The sequence below is a fragment of the Empidonax traillii genome, unplaced genomic scaffold (genome assembly GCF_003031625.1).
Source record: "Empidonax traillii isolate 1590-97213 ecotype Southwest subspecies unplaced genomic scaffold, ASM303162v1 scaffold182:size1009393, whole genome shotgun sequence".
NCBI classification, from domain to species: Eukaryota; Metazoa; Chordata; class Aves; order Passeriformes; family Tyrannidae; genus Empidonax; species Empidonax traillii.
Window position 1 is genome coordinate 246,664 of NW_020955375.1, and position 19,798 is coordinate 266,461.

The 19,798-nt window shown below is 48.0% G+C and overlaps 1 protein-coding gene across 3 annotated transcripts in view; it reads left to right on the top strand.

Annotated features, from left to right (window-relative positions):
- The first annotated feature begins 2,084 nt into the window (after positions 1 to 2,084).
- Positions 2,085 to 19,798, top strand: part of DNAH1 (dynein axonemal heavy chain 1) — a 72,107-nt gene continuing 54,393 nt past the window's right edge. For 2 of the 3 annotated variants that reach the window (XM_027886193.1, XM_027886196.1), the window contains exons 1-13: positions 2,085 to 2,177; positions 6,457 to 6,703; positions 7,282 to 7,354; positions 9,886 to 10,060; positions 10,570 to 10,726; positions 11,251 to 11,383; positions 12,737 to 12,898; positions 13,439 to 13,691; positions 14,917 to 15,074; positions 15,903 to 16,114; positions 17,357 to 17,643; positions 18,655 to 18,805; positions 19,380 to 19,573. In XM_027886193.1, coding sequence (XP_027741994.1) covers positions 6,497 to 6,703; positions 7,282 to 7,354; positions 9,886 to 10,060; positions 10,570 to 10,726; positions 11,251 to 11,383; positions 12,737 to 12,898; positions 13,439 to 13,691; positions 14,917 to 15,074; positions 15,903 to 16,114; positions 17,357 to 17,643; positions 18,655 to 18,805; positions 19,380 to 19,573 — 2,162 coding nt within the window. In that variant the 5' untranslated portion in view covers positions 2,085 to 2,177; positions 6,457 to 6,496. Of the gene's footprint in view, positions 2,178 to 2,341; positions 2,384 to 6,456; positions 6,704 to 7,281; positions 7,355 to 9,885; positions 10,061 to 10,569; positions 10,727 to 11,250; positions 11,384 to 12,736; positions 12,899 to 13,438; positions 13,692 to 14,916; positions 15,075 to 15,902; positions 16,115 to 17,356; positions 17,644 to 18,654; positions 18,806 to 19,379; positions 19,574 to 19,798 lie in introns of those variants that run through there. The other variant, XM_027886195.1, reaches the window with a different exon arrangement.

Consider the following 19,798-nt stretch of genomic DNA (forward strand, 5'->3'; position numbering starts at 1 on the left):
TCTGTTCTGGCCTGGTGGGTTTGTGAAGGCCCAGCCACTCGAATCAGCTCAGCTTTCATCTCCTGACTCGCTGAAGCATTTTGTGGGAAATTTTGAAAGCCTGGCCAAAAAAAAAAAAGCCAAGCTAATCACAGGGACAGCAAGACCCGCTGTGAATCCCAACCTGCTGCAGGGGGGATGAAGCCAGGATGGGACGGACAGGTATTCTTCCCATGCAAAGGGGCTCCACCATTGTTTCCTGCCAGTCAAAGGAGCCATCTGGGATGCGACTCCAGAGAACTCCAGCAAGAGCTGTAATTATATCAAACATAATTGAGGCAAGCCAGCAGCACTCCTTACTTAAATAAAGCGATGAGGCCAGCAATATGACAAAGAACCTACACCTGGGAGTTTCTGCAGCATCTGCTGCTTTCAGTGGGGCCAGGAGCAGTTCAACATGGAGTACAAATCCACCCAGAGACTTCCTCGCTGCATGGGACTGATCCAGTGAACACTTTGGCAGCAGCTGAGCAATGCTGGGAGGGAGCCTGCTTATCTGGAGAAGCCTGTTTTTCTTCTCTGAGGCTCTGCCTGCCACAGTCTCCACCTTTCTCTGCCCGAACCTCACATCCCCTTACTTGCAAATTACTGGATGGCACAAATGTCTCTTCCACCCTTGACTCCCAAGCCCCTTCCACCTGTCAGGTGCCCAGGCAGGGAGAGGAGCTGGTGCTCATGGCCTGGGCTATGCTGCCTCCCCATGGCATGCCCCCTGGTGCCACTTTGCCTGACCCTCTGTCCCTGTGCAAGGCCACGCGGGTATCCCTTGGACCTGCTGTGTTATCCTCAGGCAGCCCTGCAGAGCCCTGTTCCTCTGGTCCTGCTTTCTAGGACTTGCACCCCTCCCCAGGTGCAGAGCTGGACAGGAGCAGGACTTACTGTCAGCACTCTGCCAGACTGGACAGGCCTGGGCAGTCTCAAAGGAGCTGTGAAGTAGCCCCTGCCCACAGCTCTCATCCTGCAGAAGCCTCTACTCGCCTCCTGCTTCATCCTTTCCTCCTCTTTCTCTGCCCTTTGTACTCCCTCACACTAGATCTCTTACTTTCATGGCTTGATTTTTTTCTCTTTAAATCTTTTTCTCTCTGCTTTTCCACCTCCTTCCTCTCCCCCAAAATAATCCAAACCTGTTCTCCCACACTCCCCCGCAGGCCTGGCACTGCTTGTCCTTTCCCCACCATCTCCTCCCTGGCAGACCAGCTTGTCAGGGCCATCCCAGCAGGACTCGGTACCACTTTTACTCCCGTAGGGCATGCTGTGTTCTCAAGGGCCAGTAGCCCCCCATCCCCACCCAAGGTGACTTCTTAGCTCAAGACTTTCATGGGTGCACAAGGTTGGTCACAGACAATGACATAGTGCAGCTCTGAATCAGTAATCTGCCTGCCTGCAGTGGTTTTAGGGATGGGATGGAGGAGGGATCTGCTGGACCTTCCTGGAGAGTGGCTGGTGGGGTTGGCAGCCAACTGGTACGGAAGGTGACACTGGGGCAGCAGGCACCCAGCCCCTCACCGCCCTTGCACAGGGAACGGGGGATGTCCACAGTGGCACTCGGTGGCTCCTTGGTGGGTGCCACCTACACCCCGGGACTGGAAGCCCTGGAAGGCACGGCTGGGGGTGACTTGGTGGCTGTGCTCCACTGCGGTGGCTTCTGGTGGCAGCTCTGCAGTGTCCCTGGGGTGGTGACTCAGTGGTGGGTAGCAAGGTACCCCTGAGGTAGCAAGGGACGCTCTGTGATGTCCCCAGTGATGGCAGCTCAGGAACGCCAGTGGTAGCTCGGTGGTGGCGGCTCTGAGGTGGCACCGGGGGCTTTACGGTGTCGCTGCCGTGGCAGCTGAGGTGGCAGTGGTTCTGAGGTGGCACTGGGAGCCCCGCGCGGCCCAGCGCCGGCACCAGCACCGGCACCAGCACCGGCACCAGCACCAGCCGGCCGGCTCAGCCCCCGCCGCCCCCGAGGGCGCTCGCCCCCGCCCCGGGCGTGGTGCTGCCCGGCCCGCGCTGCCCGGCGCCTCCTCCGGACCAGCCCAACGACCCGCGCAGAGGGAGGGGAGCCGCTGCCCCAGCCGGAGCCTCGTGCCCGCCCCTCGCTCCCGTGGCAACGAGTCCGGCGTCGGGGCGGACTCGGGGCGGACTCGGTCCGGCCGGTGCGTACCGCCTGCAGGCAGGGCCGGGCAGGATCCCTGCCGCCCGCCCGCGGCTGAGGGCTCTGAGGAGGGCTCGGGGATCGGAACGGAGCCCCCCGGGTCGGGCCTGGCGGAAGGGAGGGCGCCCCGAGCCGGCGAGCGGGTGGGCGGACACGCAGGTGTGGGAGCCCCCGCGTGTTTTCAAGGCGGTGGAAACACCGGGCAGGGTCAGGATTCCTCAGAGCACTGGAAGTGGGGTGTCTCCCGCGGCTGGTGCACCGGGTGGGCGCTGCCCCATCTCCGCACGTGGCGCGTTAAACAGCCCCCGGGCTGCTTCTTCCGCACCCTCGTTCGTTTCGTAAATGAAACAAACAGCAATGCTTGTTTCATTTGCGTTGTGCTTCGTAAACGAAACAAGCGTTGTTGGAGTCTCGGTGCCGGTGGTTGGCGGGGTGTCTCTCAGCATCCAGCCCGCCTGTCGCCCCAAAAAGGTGCCGTTCGGGCGCTCGGTAACGAGCAGCACCGGTCGCCGTCCGTCCCGCTGCTCCCCCTCCCCGTGCCCTGCCGTTCAGGTGGTTGGTTGTGTGGTGCTTTCCCGTGGAGAAAAGAATGCATTTAAAAACCCGGAGGAAAATCAATTTCAAACCCCTGCAAATTGCAGGAGGGAATGGCCTGCTATAAAACTCGAAATTACTTTCAACTCTCTTTTTAGAGTAGAAGGGATTTGAAGTACGGGATGATGTTTAAAGCAGTTGGTTGAGAGCGCATCACCTTGTTGGAGCTTATATTGTATGGCTTAAATTATAGGAAGAAGGAATTTCTACATGTTGGTGTCCAGATGGTGTAGTAGCTGGGGTTCTGGCTATCCTCAGATAAATAGATTTCAGATAAATACTAGACTTCAATCTGCGGTTTTGCTTAGGGGTTAGATGATATTTAAAGTACTATTCTCTTTTTCTGTTGCAATTTTTAGCCATTTTGAACCTTATTTGAAAGAAAAGAGTCCCATTTTGTCAAAGCTTTGGATCAAAGAATTGAAGTAGAGGCAACAGATCAAAAAGCTTGTACCAGACGTTGAGCAAGACACGTGGGAGTTTGACTTCTTGGATGTGTAAAGCCTGGATTTACCGAGAAATTGTAATTATAGTTTTGCCACAATGACACACAGACGCTGTAGCTACTGTTGTGTCAGCAGTGCCATAAGAATATGCTCTCATTTTGAACAGTTTAGCATAATACATTGTACCTGGTGTATCTAGGAAACTTGCTTTTCAGGTGTGAGAGGGCACGACTGAACTGCTGCAAAGATACGTGTTTCAGCAGTCGGGGAAAGATTTTTCCAAGCTTATTATCGCTAAAGCTGGGACAGCTGGGTGCCAGGCAGATGTTTGCTGTTGAAGAGTGGGGAGGTGCTCCCAGATGTGCGGGGGCAGTGGGGAGTGAAATGGTTGGAGGAGCTGCTTTCAGGTGCTCGCTGCAGGATGGAAGGTGCTCCCTTCCTCAAGCCTGGACAATCCATGCCAAGCTCTGGGATGAGGATCTGGGGTCACCCTCAGATGGAGGGAGGGGAGGACAGCCTTAGGTCTACACACTGCTAATTGTTTCAGGGGTGTGGGAAGGCAGGCAGTACTGTCAGTGGAGTTGGAGGCTGGGAAGCCTCCGAGTTTTGCAGTAAGTCCCTTGACTCCACAGCTAGACTGAATAAAAGAGAGGGGGTCTCTCTTCTCCCCTTTTAAACTATCCTGGAGACTGTTTCTGAGAGCTGGATGGAAGCACCAAACCACCTACTAGCTGGCACTGGAGCGAGCTCTCCACCATGCTCTGGGAAAACTCCTTACTGGGAAAGCTAGCCATATTCCAGCAACTGAGGTGGCAGGAGAATAGGATTCCCTTTGTGCTAAGCAGTTCTTCCAGATCTATATCAGCTTTAGGGCACTCAAACAAGCTGTTTTACTAATATGTTTGGGGAATTGCTGGGAACACTTTGGAGGCCTGGTTTTGTTCTTTGTATTTGATGGTGTGTGTCAGGGTTTTTTTGCAGTTGCAAACACCAGACCTTCCCTCTGTGCAGCTGGGAGAGCATGATGGATGTTTTTGAGCTGGACACTGAGTATGGGTTTGTTTTATTTTGACATAAGTGCTCAGGAAGGACTTTACAGAGGTGTGAGAACATAGGGCACAAAGTGACAAAAAATTAGGCCTGCTGTGGACTGGCTTGATACACACTTCCCCATCATGGGAACTTGGCTGTCAGCAGCAGCAGCAGCCACATTATTTTGGTTTTAAACAGAGATTGCCAGCCCTGCTAAACTGGGGGTGAGTTCAGTCACTCACCCTGCTAAAGGTTTAGGTGAACCTGGCACCCTGGAGATGGCTTTTTTGAGTTGGATGAGTTTGGGATTCTGGTCCTAAGAGGTAGAAGCACAGCAAGTCGATATTGCCACATTGGCCCTGCTTCCAGGCCGAGGATGCTCAGGTGACATATCAGGGGAGGCACCACAGGGTCGTTCCGCCTTGCTGCTGTTCTCTGTGCTGGTGCAGGAGGCACGAAAGAGTCCAGCAGTGATTCATCAGGAATCCTTGGATCTTGGCTGATACCAATCAATCCTGCTGGGCTGCTAAAATAGATATGGCCAGAGCATAAAATAGCTAATAAAAACAAAATCCTCCATGGAAAATTCATTCTTCAGGGTGTGAGGTTCCAGTTGCCATGCCAAAGCGAAGCTGAGAGGAGAGAGATTTGGTATTTTCTAGCTTGAAGGAGAGGAGGGGGTATTATTGATCTCATCTCCCAGGTCTTTCCAATCTGTTCGCTTACTCCATTTCACTTAAAAGATTCGCATCATGGTAACCTTGATTTATTATCTGATTTCTTTTTTGATTCAACCTCTCAAAATTGTGCACTGGCTTGAACCTGCAGTAATAAACCAGCACAGTTATTCCCTCTTATCTCCGGCATGCATGTAATGCTTTCTCTGCTGCCTGTACCCAATTCATTCTCACAGACAGGCAGCAAGGTGAAATTTAGAAAAGATTGCCCTCCCTCATCAAGTGTATAGGACAGGCAGAGTTTTCACTCCATTCAAGAGCAGAGCAGAGAGGGCATGGCAGGAAGGGATGCTGTGGTATTGTCTCCAGGTCAGGTTGAGACTCCAGGCAAGTACTGTGCCAGCTGTGGCCTGCAAGACAAGGCAAGGTCTTTCCAGCACTTAGCTTTGGGAAGCTGGAAGACTCCTACTGCAGAGGCTTGGCTTCCAAAAGTTAGCAAGATCCTAGCAAGGATGCAGGACACAAACCATTAGTCAAGTAGGGCTAGATGAGGAGTCTGGGTCTAGCACTGAGTGGGAATGGATCAGTAACCTGTATTGCCCTCGGAGTATCTTTGGGAGACACCGGGGAGAGCTTTGACTCATAATTTATAGGAATCAGCTACACGGGTATGTGTGCATCATTATATCAGCGCGTGTGTGTGCAAGCTGGAGGGGTTTGTGTCACTGTAGCTGTTCTAATTAGTTACAGGAGTCATCCCTGTGTTTAGACAAGCCTAAAATCAAGGGTTGCATTATCCTCATGCCAGAAGTCTGAGGGCTGCTCTTAATTGGTGTCTCTGAGTGCACAAAGGTTTTTATAAAATAAAGCTGTACAGCTCGGCTATTTGTCTGGACTTGTGTCTCCCAAGGTGGAAGCGCAGAAGTTATTTGTGATCTGAGATCACCAGCAAAAATAGCCCCTGTGGGAGGAGAGAGAGGGGAGCTTCTGGCTATATATTAATATGCGTTAGGCAATGCTTAAACATCTGTCGTGAATTATTTAAATGAAAAGGTCAGACTTACACCTGGGAGTAGCTGTGCTGGTATCCTAGGCTGTAGCCTACTCCCACTGGAGCAAAGTGTGACAAGGTTTTTAAGGGATTTGGGTGCAGCAAAAGTATAGTACTTCTCTTGTAGTCCCAGTTTATTCGAATTCTCCTGGCAGCCTTTCGAATGCTGCCACAGATCCGGGAAGCCCCTGCTGCTTAAGGAAAGCAGCTTTTCGTGCGTGTGCTGCTGGTTTTTCCCCTCCAAAATCCATCTGGAAAAATAAAGCGGTCTCTTTCCCCAGGGTTAGTGAGCTGTTGAGTCAGCCATGTGAGACCCATGACTCCCAGCCCACTAAGTCAGCGCTTGGTATCAAATCAGGGGATCGAACCTACCTTGTTACCCGCTCATCATAGCAAGTTAAGGATATCCAGCGTGGGGGAGGGTGTGGAGGGGTGCCAAATAAACAGTGTGTGACAGACTCGATGTCTTTCCACTTGTAGCAAGCCCGGAGGTACTTCACAGTATTGTTCTCCTAAGAAGATGGAGAAAGCAAGGAAGGAGTTGATTAATTTTGTGGGTAGGAGCCGTCCCAGTACAAGCAATGAGGCTTCAGGCAGTGACTACAGTCCGGGAACAAGCCTTTTGCATTCTGAAAGCTCCAGCCAGGGGCCAAGAAAATATTCGGCCTCTAGACAAAAAACTTTTTCTACTGATGTCCTCACTCCAGAAGCCTCCAGTAGCTCAGGGGTAAGTGCAAAGAGCAATTCTTTTTCCACTACTGACCTAAAATGAAAAGACCCATGGTACACCTGGTATGGACATGTATAGGTTCACTCCAGGTCCTAGCCCTTCCTTTTGGTCACAGCCATTTGTGCAAGATCTTGACCCTTAAAAAGTGAAACCAGAAGGCTCATCCTGGTCATAGTTGTGTTGCCTTCCTCAGTAGCCAGATAGCACTGTCATGGTTCCCTGGTTTAGAATGCCAGTATGGCAGGGCAGGCACGTTGGTTGTGAGTGCAGGTGATATTTGGTAGTAAAACCCAAACGACTGGCTGCCTATTCAGCCCCCAGTCCAAATCTTAAGCTGGCATCAGACTTCACTCTTCTGACATATCCCCTGTCTCTGTGCACTGGGCTGAAGTTACCAGGTATTTGTGTCTCTGAGCCTTTCCTGACCATTACTCAAGGTCTCAGTTGCCCCTAAAGATCTGATAAGGTCAGTCTTACAGTCTCACTTTCTATCTGGACCTCTATGGCCTCTGCTTGCACTGTGCTGCAACTGTGCTCTGTTATCTCTGACATTTCCCTCAAATGCTGCATTCCAGAGTGTTTCTGCTGGTCCCCACATCTACCGCTCTTTGCTGAGACAGTCGGACCTCGAGCACCACACCCCTAAAGGTAAATACACTGGGAGGAAACGTGGTGGGGCAGGAAATGGGGCCATAACTGTTAAGGTTGCCTATAGTGGACATGCTGGGAATTAGGCGGCTGACACTGGGTGAGTGCTCTGCTTTCGTTCTCCTCTCAGTGCTCAGGAATGGTGCTGAGCTGCTTGAATATCCCATGAAAAGTGAATTTCATTTAGAAGTGAAGCAAAGTGAACTGACTGGGTGGTAAAACTATGCTCTCTTTTCCCCTGGATGTATCCACTCCCCCCAGGGCTCAAGGTGGACTGTGCTGCTGCCTATGGGAATTCTGATCCTGCTGCCAGGAGAACACTGAGTTTGCATGTGTTTTTATTGCATATGGAGCCAGCAATGGCCCTTTCCTGTGAAAACCATAGAATCAGAGAATATCCTGAGTTAGAAAGGACCTACAAGGATCAGCAAGTTCAGCTCCTGGCCCTGCACATGACAATTCCAAAAATGGGACCTGCCTAAGATGAGAGAGCTATATGGATTTAGGTACCCATACCCAAAATCATGGTTCTCTCTCATTTATTCATTCTGCATCCACCTGCACCCCAGAGCAGTTTGTTCTCCCTGGATGCAAGAGGTCTCTGTGTGTACAGAGCTGCTGGTTCCACCTGCTTACAAGAACTTGTGTCATAGATGCTCAAATATAGGAACAGAGCATGCTGAAAGGTTTGCCAGCACTCTCCTGGCCCCTAGAGCACCCCTGGGGCTATGGATCATAGGCTGGCAGCAGGTGGGAAGAAAGTGTGTGTGTGAGAGGATTTTAGTCTTAGAGAAAGATGGGAACTGTACATACCACCTTCCTGTGCTTAGAAGTGACATTTATTTTCATGAGTGAGGACAAATGACTGCTTCCTTGAGTGAATCTTGACAAGCTAGACTCATCCTTAACAAGTGGAGACAGAACTCTATTTATGAATTGCTGCTTCTTCAAGGGGGAAGAAGCTATCAGGCTGGAAATGTAAATGCAAATGAAACACTAAGTATTGACATAAATAGTTGATAGTGCACAAAGTGCCATAATGGATGGTGCCATGGATTTGGCAACAATGAAGTGACAAAATTGGAACAGCTGTGCTCCCTGACAACAAATATAAATCAGGGCCATTCTGATAAGACCCCGAGCAAGAGATGTGCACAGGGCTAAAGAGCTGCATTTTAGGGATTCCTCAAAATCATAACGAGTCTGCGTGTTGGCATGGTCCATGCAAGTGTTTAAGATCACATTCATGCCAGGCTAGCTGCCCTTCCTGAGGGAGGGGAGTAGAGAGAGAGGACCCAGTTCAGTGGCCGTTTCCTTTAGTCTCTAAGCAGACAACATACAGGTACCAGGGTTAAGTCAGGGGCCATTTAAGAAGGACAAGGGAATGACCTCTTCGAGGATCCTTCCTGTACCTGACCATCCTGAGACATGTCTGGCTTCAGCGTTATTGGGTGCTCTGCACAATTGCTTTGAAATCAAGAGTCACATCCATGACTCAAGAAGCACTTGGAGCAGAGTGAATGATTGGGTTCAAAGCTTAATGTGCAAAATACCCAATTACAAGCCAGAACCTTAAGTTTCTCCTTGATAGAGTGTGAAAGTTCATCAAAGGAAAAGCTCTCACTCCACTAAAATCTATTTTTAGTTCAATGCTTAGCTCTGTCTAGGGAATAGTGCTTTTTAAAGCTTGCATGCAATTACTTAATTTAGGTTGAGCTTCAAATTCCCAGGTTGCTGCTGTTCTATTATTTGCGACTTGTTTAGCAATATAAACAGTTTGGTTTATTTATGGTCTAAATGACATGGTTTAATTTCTGCCAATTCTTGGAAATGTATACTTTTTACTTAGTCCAAATTTCCATTGAAAACATTTGGCCAACTGGTGAGATTGTTAGCTGTTTGACTCATTTTTTTTCTCACACCACCGCTGATGTGAGTGGGAGGTTTTCTTGAGCAAAAGCTGAGTAGAGAGAGATTTGTCCCAAAGTGTGAATAGGAACTTCAGAGGACAAAAATGACCTGAGCAGCTTCTTCTCCACTGCAATATTCATAAGCCCTTTATCGCCACCTTGACCAAGTTCCTCCCAGATACAATTGACTCTTGGTCTCAGGGCCCCCTCAGGGAGGCAGGGGAACCCCACCCCTTCCTGAGGGTGAGGGAAGCTGTGCACTGGAGACAGTAACTTGTCCACCATCATGTAGAGGGTCTGTAGCAAAGCTGGGAACAAAACAGAACTCCTTAGATCCAGGTCATTGCCCTGCCTCCTAAAAAGCTGTGTGACAGTAATTCTCCATGGAGGCTTCTTCCATGCCATCATTTTGATACTGGAAAACCATAATGACATATTGTATCAGGAAAAAGAGGCCTTCCTTTCTGTTTCTAATTTGATGTCTGCTTGATTTCTCTCACAAATCCTAGTGAAGTGACTTCTCCAGACAACCCAGTAGACAGCAGAGTCCTTTTTTGGGTGAGAATGTAAAGCAGAGTGATGTCTGGTGGTTTCAGACATGTGTTTCTCTTTGTCTCTTAGTCACACAATTCAAGATGCCTGAGGACTTCAAAAGTGTCCTGGATAAACAAGTGGTGGGACCATCCACTGAGACCTTCACCGAGTCTGATTTCCCAGTACAATCATTTAAGCCCAAAGTGCAGATTCCTTTTGAAAGGCTTCCAGGGCAATCTCCTCGGAAGGTTGAAGTAGAGAGGTAAGTAACCAGAAAGTTGGTGGAGGCATCCTTATGGAATGGACACAGCAGCTTAGGGTGTTGCTTTTTGCTTTCAAGACATAACATGTGAAATATCCTTAAGAAAATACTGTGCTGTAAGGCAGTGGTCCCCAAAGTGAGGTGTGCACGCATTGCAGTGGTGCAAAAGACAATTCATTGGGATGCAGGGAGAAAATACTGGTTTTAAATAGTGTTTATTTAATATTTTTCTCATTCTTTTTTAATTTCTGTTTTTATGTATGCTCTGTAACATGCATAATGTATTAGTACAGTAGTACATGTATATAATTTATAAATTGGAGTAAGTGATCATTCCAGGTCCCTTCCAACTGAACTGGTTTTATGCTATAAAGAAGAAATAGACATGTATGCAATATGTGCTCAAAAATCTTTTTACTGGTAGGTGTGCACGATCAGGAGTGGAGTTTTAGACGTGGGAATGCTTACAGGCACATGAAGTGATTATTTCCTCTTCCGATTTAAAACAGGAGGAGGCGTCTATATCTCACCTTTGATATTGCTGAGCTCTTATCCAGCAAGGGGATAGACTCCAATGAGCTGATGCCAAGGCACTATGACCCTGACAATATTCCACCCATTGAGGAGACAAAGGATTCTGTCTTTCCCATCTACCTCCCATTAAAGGTAAGAGAGCACGTTTGGTACTTGTGATTGCTTATACCACAGGAGGTTTCCGAGGATTGGAGGGCACTTAGCCAGTATTGACACAACAAGCAATAAAACAAAGAAATGCTTTAGAGCCAGTTTGGACCCTGATGTGTCTCTACAAGATGTTGGACATCTTCTGCAGGGTGCCCACAACTTCCATCAGAAGTAATAGTCCTTGAGAGTGCTCCTCACTGTTGTTTGTGTGTCCGAAGGAAATGCATCTCATGTTTCCTTCTGAAGGCAGTACTCAGCAGTATTACTGCATGAGACCTTTCCAGGTGGTGGTCTGTGCTCCCAGGAAAGGGCTGGAGGTACAGATAACTGCTTTTTGGGAGAAAATTGTTGAACAAAGATCAGCACAGCTTTTGAACCTGGACTTGTATCCGTTTTTGTAGCCCATTTAGGAGCTGAATGTAAATTTTCCTCTCATGAAATTTTGTATTGGGTGTTTTCTTCTTTCTGAAGCATGTCTTCATTTCACTCACATCCCGGCTTTTTAGGTATTTGACAATGACGAGTATGACTGTCGAACTCCAGAAGAGTGGATCTCCCTAGGACTGGAGCCAGGATCTTCCGATAGAAAGCCAGTGCCTGGAAAAGCACTTTTACCTACAGATGATGTACTTGGACACGGTAAAGCTTAAATGAGTTACTGCTCAAGCAAGGCTACACTAACAGGCCCATTCAGCAGAAGGCAGCATGTAGATTCTGATGAATGTAGCCCTGAATAGCAGAAAAGCCTTAACTCATTTTGACCAGTCTCAGGCAGTCAGAGCAAGAGACCAGGGATTCACCAACTATCAGTCCTGCCCTGCCCACTGTTTTAGAAGTAGCCTCTGCCTTTTGCCTTTCTGTTTTTGTGCCTGGAAGTCAGTACAGTCAAAATTTCTCTATATTGATACGTAGCTATCTTCATGGAGTTGGTTAACTTGCACACAGTATGTTCTGCCTGGATTTCACTGCAAGTGCAGGATCCAAAGACAAATTCAGACTACAGTGAACATACAAGCAGTAAATCTGGGCCAAATTAAGTGTGATCATTGTTTTCCTATCACTTGGAGCCTTCTTAATGAGAAGCCATCACTAGGTACAGTTGTATTGATGCCCTGTTGTGGTTGCAGCTCATACCAACTCATCTGCAGTAGCTTTAAAGCATAGGAACTGGCAGGCATCCTGCCTGCAGCTCTGGGGCAACCTCCAGAGGCTTGGCTGTCTGCAAAACCAAAGCATAAAACATAAGCTGTGTGTATCCTCAGGCAGCCAGCACGTGATGGCTGAGTTCTGCTTGCAGCTGTCTTGGGAAACACTGCACCTGATCAATCCCCAGGTTCAATGGACTGTTGTGCACTCAGGTAGTCAGACTCTCTGGGCCCTGGGGAAGGTGAGACCACTGATAGCTGCATAGAGTCAGCACTCTTGCAAATTCCTGTGGTTCAGACCCATTCTCAGCTTCAGCATATTGCTCTCCTGACCTGTATCCATATGGATATCAATATAGAGACATCTCTCTCTAATTAGCACCTCCCAGCATTTGAGAGGATATGAACATTTAAGAATTAGATGCCCTGGGAATGACCCAGAGAAATAATAGACTAGGGGAGAAGGTACAGGGTTTTATGGTCACTCGCAGTTATAAGAATGAGGACTCATGTAGAGCCACACATGGGAAAAGAGAATGGGATCCCCACAGTGCCCATGTGGATAATGAGGGGTCCTGGATCAAGGAATGAAGCAATTGAGAGGAACTGTGGGTCATCCACAGGGGACCCACAGAGGTGAAAGAAAGAAAAGTTGGAAATTCTAATCTGTTTAAGACCTAAATTAATTATTTAATTAATTGATCACGACAGAAATTACGTGAGATTGACTGAGATTCCAACTAGCAAATAGGTTTGACTGTAGCATCACTGCTCTGATCAGTAAAGTCCATTTGCTGTAGACTCCAAGAGAATGGGCTAACCCTGTTTTAATCTTTGATTTTCTCAGAGGACCCCAAAAGCCAGGATTTGATCTATGAGTGGATTAACGTTGGTGTTCTGGATTATGACAAGGAGACAGATCTCTACTTGGTCCATAAAACAGATAGGAATGGTCTGGTGCGGGATGAAGAAGGGAGACCCATCCTCAATGGAGGAGTAACTGCAGAAGGTGTGTTTTGAATAAGGCCTTTTGGGACCTCACATATAATTTGAGAGCCAGTTCATTATCTACGCTTGTCCTCGGTGGAGATGGGTAGGACATCAGGAAGTCATTTAATTCTCTCCTTTTTATCACTCTTGGCATGTGTCTGTTTAGCCCGCCTGAAAAATCTCCAGGGAAGAGAACTCCACACCTTAATTTGACACCCTATTTGAGGGTTTCCCTTTGGAGATACCTTTCTTTTTAATCCATCTCCTGTCTTTCCTCCCTTCAAGAGAAGTAAAATGTTGGTCTTTCTGGTCCCAATGCCATTTTGAAGGGGAATATGGACAGATTAAGATGAAGCACCTCTCTCTTTGAAAGGTTTAGAGATGCTGCTAACTCCATACTACTTATCTCTTGCTGTCCTCAGCTCTGGTCCCTCATTTTGATCTCCAGTAAGCCAGCCCAATTATAGTGTCTATCACAAAAAGCTGCTGTCAGCCCTGCAGGCAATTCTGAGTTTCATTTTCCCTGCAGGCTCTCGTAAGCTCTACTTTCATTCCCCAGGGAGAGCCCCGTTGTTGCCGTGTCAGTACTGGGTGCCACGAGTTTGCCTGATGTTTCTGGCCGAGGATCCCCAGGTGTTTGCAGAGCGCGTGGCCGCTGCCGAGAGGTTGCGCAAGAAGACGCAGGGGCTGCTCATGTATCACCTGTATGTGGACTGCATGTCCACAGAGGGACTGCACAACCTCAGCGAGAGCAGCCTGCAGAGGATGAAGCTGCTGGCTATGCAAACTCCCAAACTGAAGGAGGAGAAGAGGTAAGGCATCACGTCCGTGTCTGGGGTCTCCGCCTTCAGTGCATAAACACTGAAGGACTTCATAGGGCTACAAAACAACTGTCAGTGGAGGCATCCAACTCACAGAGCGTGGATCTCATCTGCCTTCCAGCCTGTGCACATGCACACCACTCTGATGCCCAGAGTGTCATCAGGGCCCCAGGGACACATGTACGGGCTGGGTGGCCTGTCAGTGTCCTCAGATGAAATAGATTTCATGTGCAGATCCACAAACCCATGCTTACACCCGCAGTTAAGTGGCCTTCAACAGCAGGAAGGTTGGCAAAAATGGCATGGCTGACCTTGATGTCTCCCTGTGCTTTCAAAGAACAGATCAGTCATTGCTGTATTGATCTGCAGACCGCCAGTTGTCTCCAGAGACCTGACTGATGCCTGATGGTGACTCTTCTACCTATTAACCTATTGCTAAAACAAATCAAAGTAAGATATGCATGGGGGGAAGCAAACAGAACAGGAGATCTCCACCTGGATATAATCAAGTATCTCCTTGAGATGCAGTTCATAATAGGAAGGCATTTTAATGTCCCTGGGCTGATGAATCATGAGCCGTTGGTGGTGTTGCTGGGAGTCGGCCGTGACTGATTGCCCTGCTCAGAGACAGGAAGGTGTGAAGGGCTACATGGTCTGCCAGCCTGAACTAGAGAGTAGGAGAGTAATTAGTCTCTGTTTATGAGCAGAAATATAGGGATAAAGAAAGTACTCTGCCTTCTTGAGGTGAAGAATGATGATTTCCCAAGGCAAACAGAGCAGGGTTTCAGCACTTATTCCCATGTTCTGGCTGAGGAAACTGATGTCAAGAGGTGTTCAGCAGAAGGCAAATGGGAGGCCAGCTTGGATACCCCAACTTTTCCAGAACTGCCAGCTAGCTTCTCTGTTTTTTTGGTATTTCTCTTCCCCTCTGTAATGCTTCTCCCCAGTGGAGATTTTGCTTTGATGTGAAAAGATACTTGAGAAGGCTGCAGTCCTAGTCCTTGATTCCCACTTGCCTCTGTCATTAAAGTCCAGTTGATAGCTTTGCTGGCTGCTTGATTGTCTGCACAGCCCTCCTGATATGTTCAGTAGTAGGGGAGCTTCTGGATTAGCAAATTCAGAAGGGAAGTAATGATGGGTGGAGTTTGCAGTAAAGCTACAAACATGCTTCTCCTGGAACACCACGGGTTATCAGTGTTTCTGTGTCTTGTGACAGCATGTCGGACTGCATGTGCAACCTGGAGGAAGAAGTGAAATTAGAGTATAAACACACCATGAACAGGATCAGCTTTGACAAAGTCGTCACTTCCAAACCTGAGATGTTTTCTTATGTCACCCTGCCAGACAAAGAGGAGAAGGAAATACCAGAGAGAGGTAGGGGACACAGTGAAGCACTTTGAATTCAGTGGGGTTATGGGACCTCCTGTCTTTAACAGCATTTCATAGTTTGCTGTAAGAACTCCCAGGTTCGTGGTAATGATTAGGGCTCATAAGGGACAGCAGCAGGAGATTGTGAGACTTTTGAGCGTATCTCCTCTTTTTTAGGGTATATTTGCATGTTCATGTTACCTCAGAATAACACATACCACCCGTCAGCTAAGCTGCAGTAACTCTGCAAGTGTACCCTTAGTGGCCCAAATGCTTGGCAGTGTGATTAGATCAACTGCCTTCTGCTTTGCAGCATGCTGGGGCTGACTGCCTTGCATCTGCTGTGCTCAGCTGGGGCGTACCTCAGCTGTGAAAGGGGGCACAGGCTCTTTTAGGGTCCCAAACTGGAGGAAAATGGCCACAGTAAAAGATGGGGGGCCATATTTTGTGCACTTCAAAGGCTGGAAAGCCTTGAGGTGGTTCACAAGTGGCTGCTCATAGATGAGGTGACTCCGCTGTGCCTTGAAGCCTCAATGGGAAGATTCTTCAATTCCAGTGTTCTTCCTCATGGAAACTTCACTAGCCAAAGCCTTGGGAAGGTCAGGCACTAAGACAGCCCCTCAACCCCTGATGGGAGGCTGCAGAAAATCTCTGCTGTAGAGCAGAGATGCTCTTTTTCATCCAACTGTCTGCTGAAGCTGCTACATGATAAGGCTTGTGCATCAGTGCAGAGCCCTTTTCACAAGTGCTGTCCCAAAGGGAGCTGTACTTGCTCTAAAAACAGGAGCTGGAATGGCTGTTGCAGGCAATGACAATTCTTTTCTTCGGTGCTAGGGCTCATCTGGATCCCAGACTACCCTTTTGGTAAACGACAAACACGTTTCAGCTCCATCTCACTCCTGAGTAGGCCAGAAGTCATCTTTCTCCTGGCACAGGTGCAGGATGAGTGCAACAAGATAGTTGCCATGTCTCTCTTTAACTCATCCTTAACCAAACTTGTCTCTCTGGAGGAGTTTGAGGAGATACAGACCCAGACCTTCACTCAGGTGAGCAGAGGGAGCGTGAGGGGGGAACACATGGAGCAGCCACCAGTGCTGTCAGTGTATGTGGACAGATGCAGCAGCTGCAGATCTGTTCCCTGAAATCTTATGAACTGTTAAAGGGGACACTGTGGTTGGGGCAGGGAGGAATTTGCATGTGCCTGTCAGATTGACTGGGATGTGGGGAGAATGGGCTGAAAGAGCCATAGCCCCCTAGTTAGGATCAGCCAATGCTGACCATGCTCTTAGTCATGTGTTGAGCAAGTTGCCATATAGGGCTGCAGCCCCTCTCTCCTCCAGCTGGTTGCCATGCAGATAACAGTCCTGGTTGGCACTCAAAAGCTTCCTTTCTTTTTATTTCTTTTTCTTTATTTCCTCATCCATCCAGCTGCAAGGCACAAGATCTTTGATTCCTCCTGAAACACTCATGGGGGTAGTGCTTTTCTACGCTCTATGTTCTTTATGTACTTAATTAAATTACTCTGCTTGCAATGCCAGCAGATAGAGTAGGGCAAAAATTTGCAACTCTGTGGTAACTCTCACCAGAAGATCTTTGTGTCCTCTAATTGAGGGCAGCACATTGCACCCTGGATGTGGCAACACAAGTAGGTTGCACAGGGTTGCACACAAAATCAGTGGCAGGGAATATGTGCTGGTCCTTCCCAGTCCCATGCTGTTTCAGCCAGGCTCTGTTGTCATCCACTCAGTGACTAAGGTTCTTTTATTACACACAAACAGCAGCTGCCTGTGGAGCAGAAGTGACACTTGGTGGTATTTTAATAAATTAAAACACTGCAGACTGCTGCTACTGCCCTTGGCTTCTTCCGCTCTATCTCCTCACTTGTCAAGAGAAGACAACATTCTGTCCTTTATTTGCTCATCATACTGTCTACACAACTTTTTGTAAGGGACCCTGACACAGGCGGCTCCGGGGATACTGTTCTATAGAAAAAGAGAACAAAAAGGGAACAATGTATAAAAAGAAAGAGAAGAGCACTCCCACTTTTTAATACCAGGCTTTCTTTTTGTGGGTCTTTTGTCCATGAAGGAGATGTATGACCAGGTTCAGATGCCACGTGTATGTGCATGGGTTTGAGAGCTACTGTTTAGCTGCCACAGCTCTGAGAGAACAGTTTCCTTTCATGCCAGAGAAAGGCCCAGCAGCCCCAGCTAGTAGCTCACCTTGCCATACTGCTTTCCCATCAGCCCTTGGAGGGTTACTCAGCTTGTTTTTTTTCTTTGCCTTAGGTTGAGATATTTCTCAAGGATACTTGGATTGACAACATAACAACTGCAATAAAGAGCAACCTTAGAGATGCAGGCAAAGACTGGTTCAACCTGGAGCAGAGTGACTGGGATGCCTACCAGAGATCCAAGCTGCGTAAGCTGATGGAGCGCATCAGATTCATGCTTCAGGACTCTCTGCGGTATCTGGTGCAGAATTCACTGAGCAGCTTCACCCAACTTTTGCTGGATGCTTGCCAGGGTGTCCTGCATTGCTCAGAGGACATGGAATGGGATGACCTCGCCAACATGTAAGAAAGCAAGAAAAAAAGGGGGTGGAAAGAACAAAAAAGCCTAGTGCTGTTGTCTTTCTCTCTACTGTTCCACAAGTGCACTTTGCTCTGAATGAAGGCTTTAGGCTGGGCTGTTTCTTTCTCCCAGTCTTCCACCTGACACACTTGCTTGCGTATGGAAGAATGACACGGAGCTGCTGTGTTGGTACAGCTTTCAGGCTGCTGTTAGTGATTCGGGACAGCCCATCAGAACCAAGGTCTGCTGCTTTGATGTACTGCTCTAAAGAACAAGCACCTCCAGTGTTCTTGGGGGAGCAAATTATTACTGCTAGGTTTTTTCTGAATGCTAGGAAGAAGAATACCAGGAGGTATTCCATTCTTGGAAAAAAGCTCAGAAGTAGGATCTGGCTTGGGATCTCTAAAGAATACCAAATTTAGGTTATCACGGCGCATAGAATTTTATTCCTTTGGGTATTGATTTAAGGATTTTTGTCCTTCATGGTGTTAGAATAGGAGCATTTAGAAATGGAAAACCAGAAGAAAAAAAGAACACAAAAAAACAACAAAACCCTGCCACTCATATGAGGCCTTTTACCTTTAAATCAGTGGAAATCTTGACACTGACTTCAGCTGATCCTAAGTCATGCTGGTCACATACAAGATTGGGAGATGCTAATATAACTTCCAGAAGGTACACTTTAGGAGTGTACTGGAGGTGATGAATATCTGGTTTGAAGAGCATCAGTAATTTTTCTGTAAAGCAGCTCCAGTTCTCAAGATAAGGTTTTGACTTTTTTGGAATCTGATATGTCATGATTGATGCTTCCTTCACTTTTGATAGAAAAGTGTTCACAATGTCTTAAGATTAGAATGCAGTGTTTCCTACCTTCATATACATGAGACAGTCCTCCTCTTCTCTGCTTTCCCTTCCTGTCCAGTGGGCATTTTAATATCAGCACCAGAGCAATACAGTTGTGTGCCATTTTCTCAGAAATCATCCCTGTTCTTTCTTATCTCTTCCCACTGCAGGCCTCAAAGGAATCCACTCTTTACAACTGACCTTGTGCTAGACAGCAGTGGCATTGTCTTCAGCCCCTCTGTGGAGACCTTTGAGATGTCCCTCATTTCTCTGTTCGACAAGGGAATCCTGGCGACTCACAGTGTCCCACAGCTGGAGCAGGTGAACTCTACTGCATCAGCAGTGACACAGCTGTGCACGTCTCAGTGCACTGCAGCTCAGCATAGACACCCTTGAGCTTGTGCTGAGGGGGAGAGGTACACAAGTAGGTAGTTGGGAATGCAGTTAAATTAATTTGGGCACAGCACTGTGCTAATGCAGTTCAATTCTGACAAGATTTCTTCAATCTCCCCAACCTTATAGCTATTCTGTCTAGTTGCTGTCTCTGCTTTGGTGTTGTGGGTTCTGTGGGCACGTGTCCTAAGCAGCCTGGCTCCCCTGAGTGCATGGCAACTGAGAAAAGCAGACTCATAAAGGAAATACCACTGTTTTCAGTGCTGTCAGTTTGGTGCAGGTCTATTGTGCCTATTTATCCTTCTACCTGTTACTGTCTCCCTAGATCCTCCTTCATTGGGGAGCGGGGCAACATAAAATGGATAAAACAATTCTTGACGCAATGTAGAAGGATGGACTGCATGAGTTCCCAAGGGGGCCACCAGTGTTTGTCTTGCCCCTCTCCTGAGGAGGCACAGTTAGCTCTGCTGGTCCTGAAAGACCTCTCTCCTTCCTCTTCCAGTATGTGTTGGAGAACATGGATATCACAGACACACCCATGCTGGAATCAGTGGGTTTGCAAGAACCAGGGGTGGAAGAGCTACGTGAGGCTCTGCGGGCTGCCATCCAAAAGACACAGATCCCTCTCCAAGCCTATGGCAAGAGATACGAGAAGTTCTTAGAGATAAATAACAATGATATCCAGTACTTCCTAAAGTAAGTGGCTTCTGACAAAGCACCTCTGACCCAAATGGCAAACCTTTGCAGAAGCTGTTGTGTGGGTGGGGGATTGTGTGTTGTGTGAGTATAGGGGACCTGTTCTGAGACCACGTGTCTCAGGTGTGAGATCAGACATCCATCAGAGGCAGCCTTCAAGCCATGGGTGATGGTCCATGCTTTTAGAAGACACTGGTGGTGGCAGTGAGAATTTCTTCCTGCCTC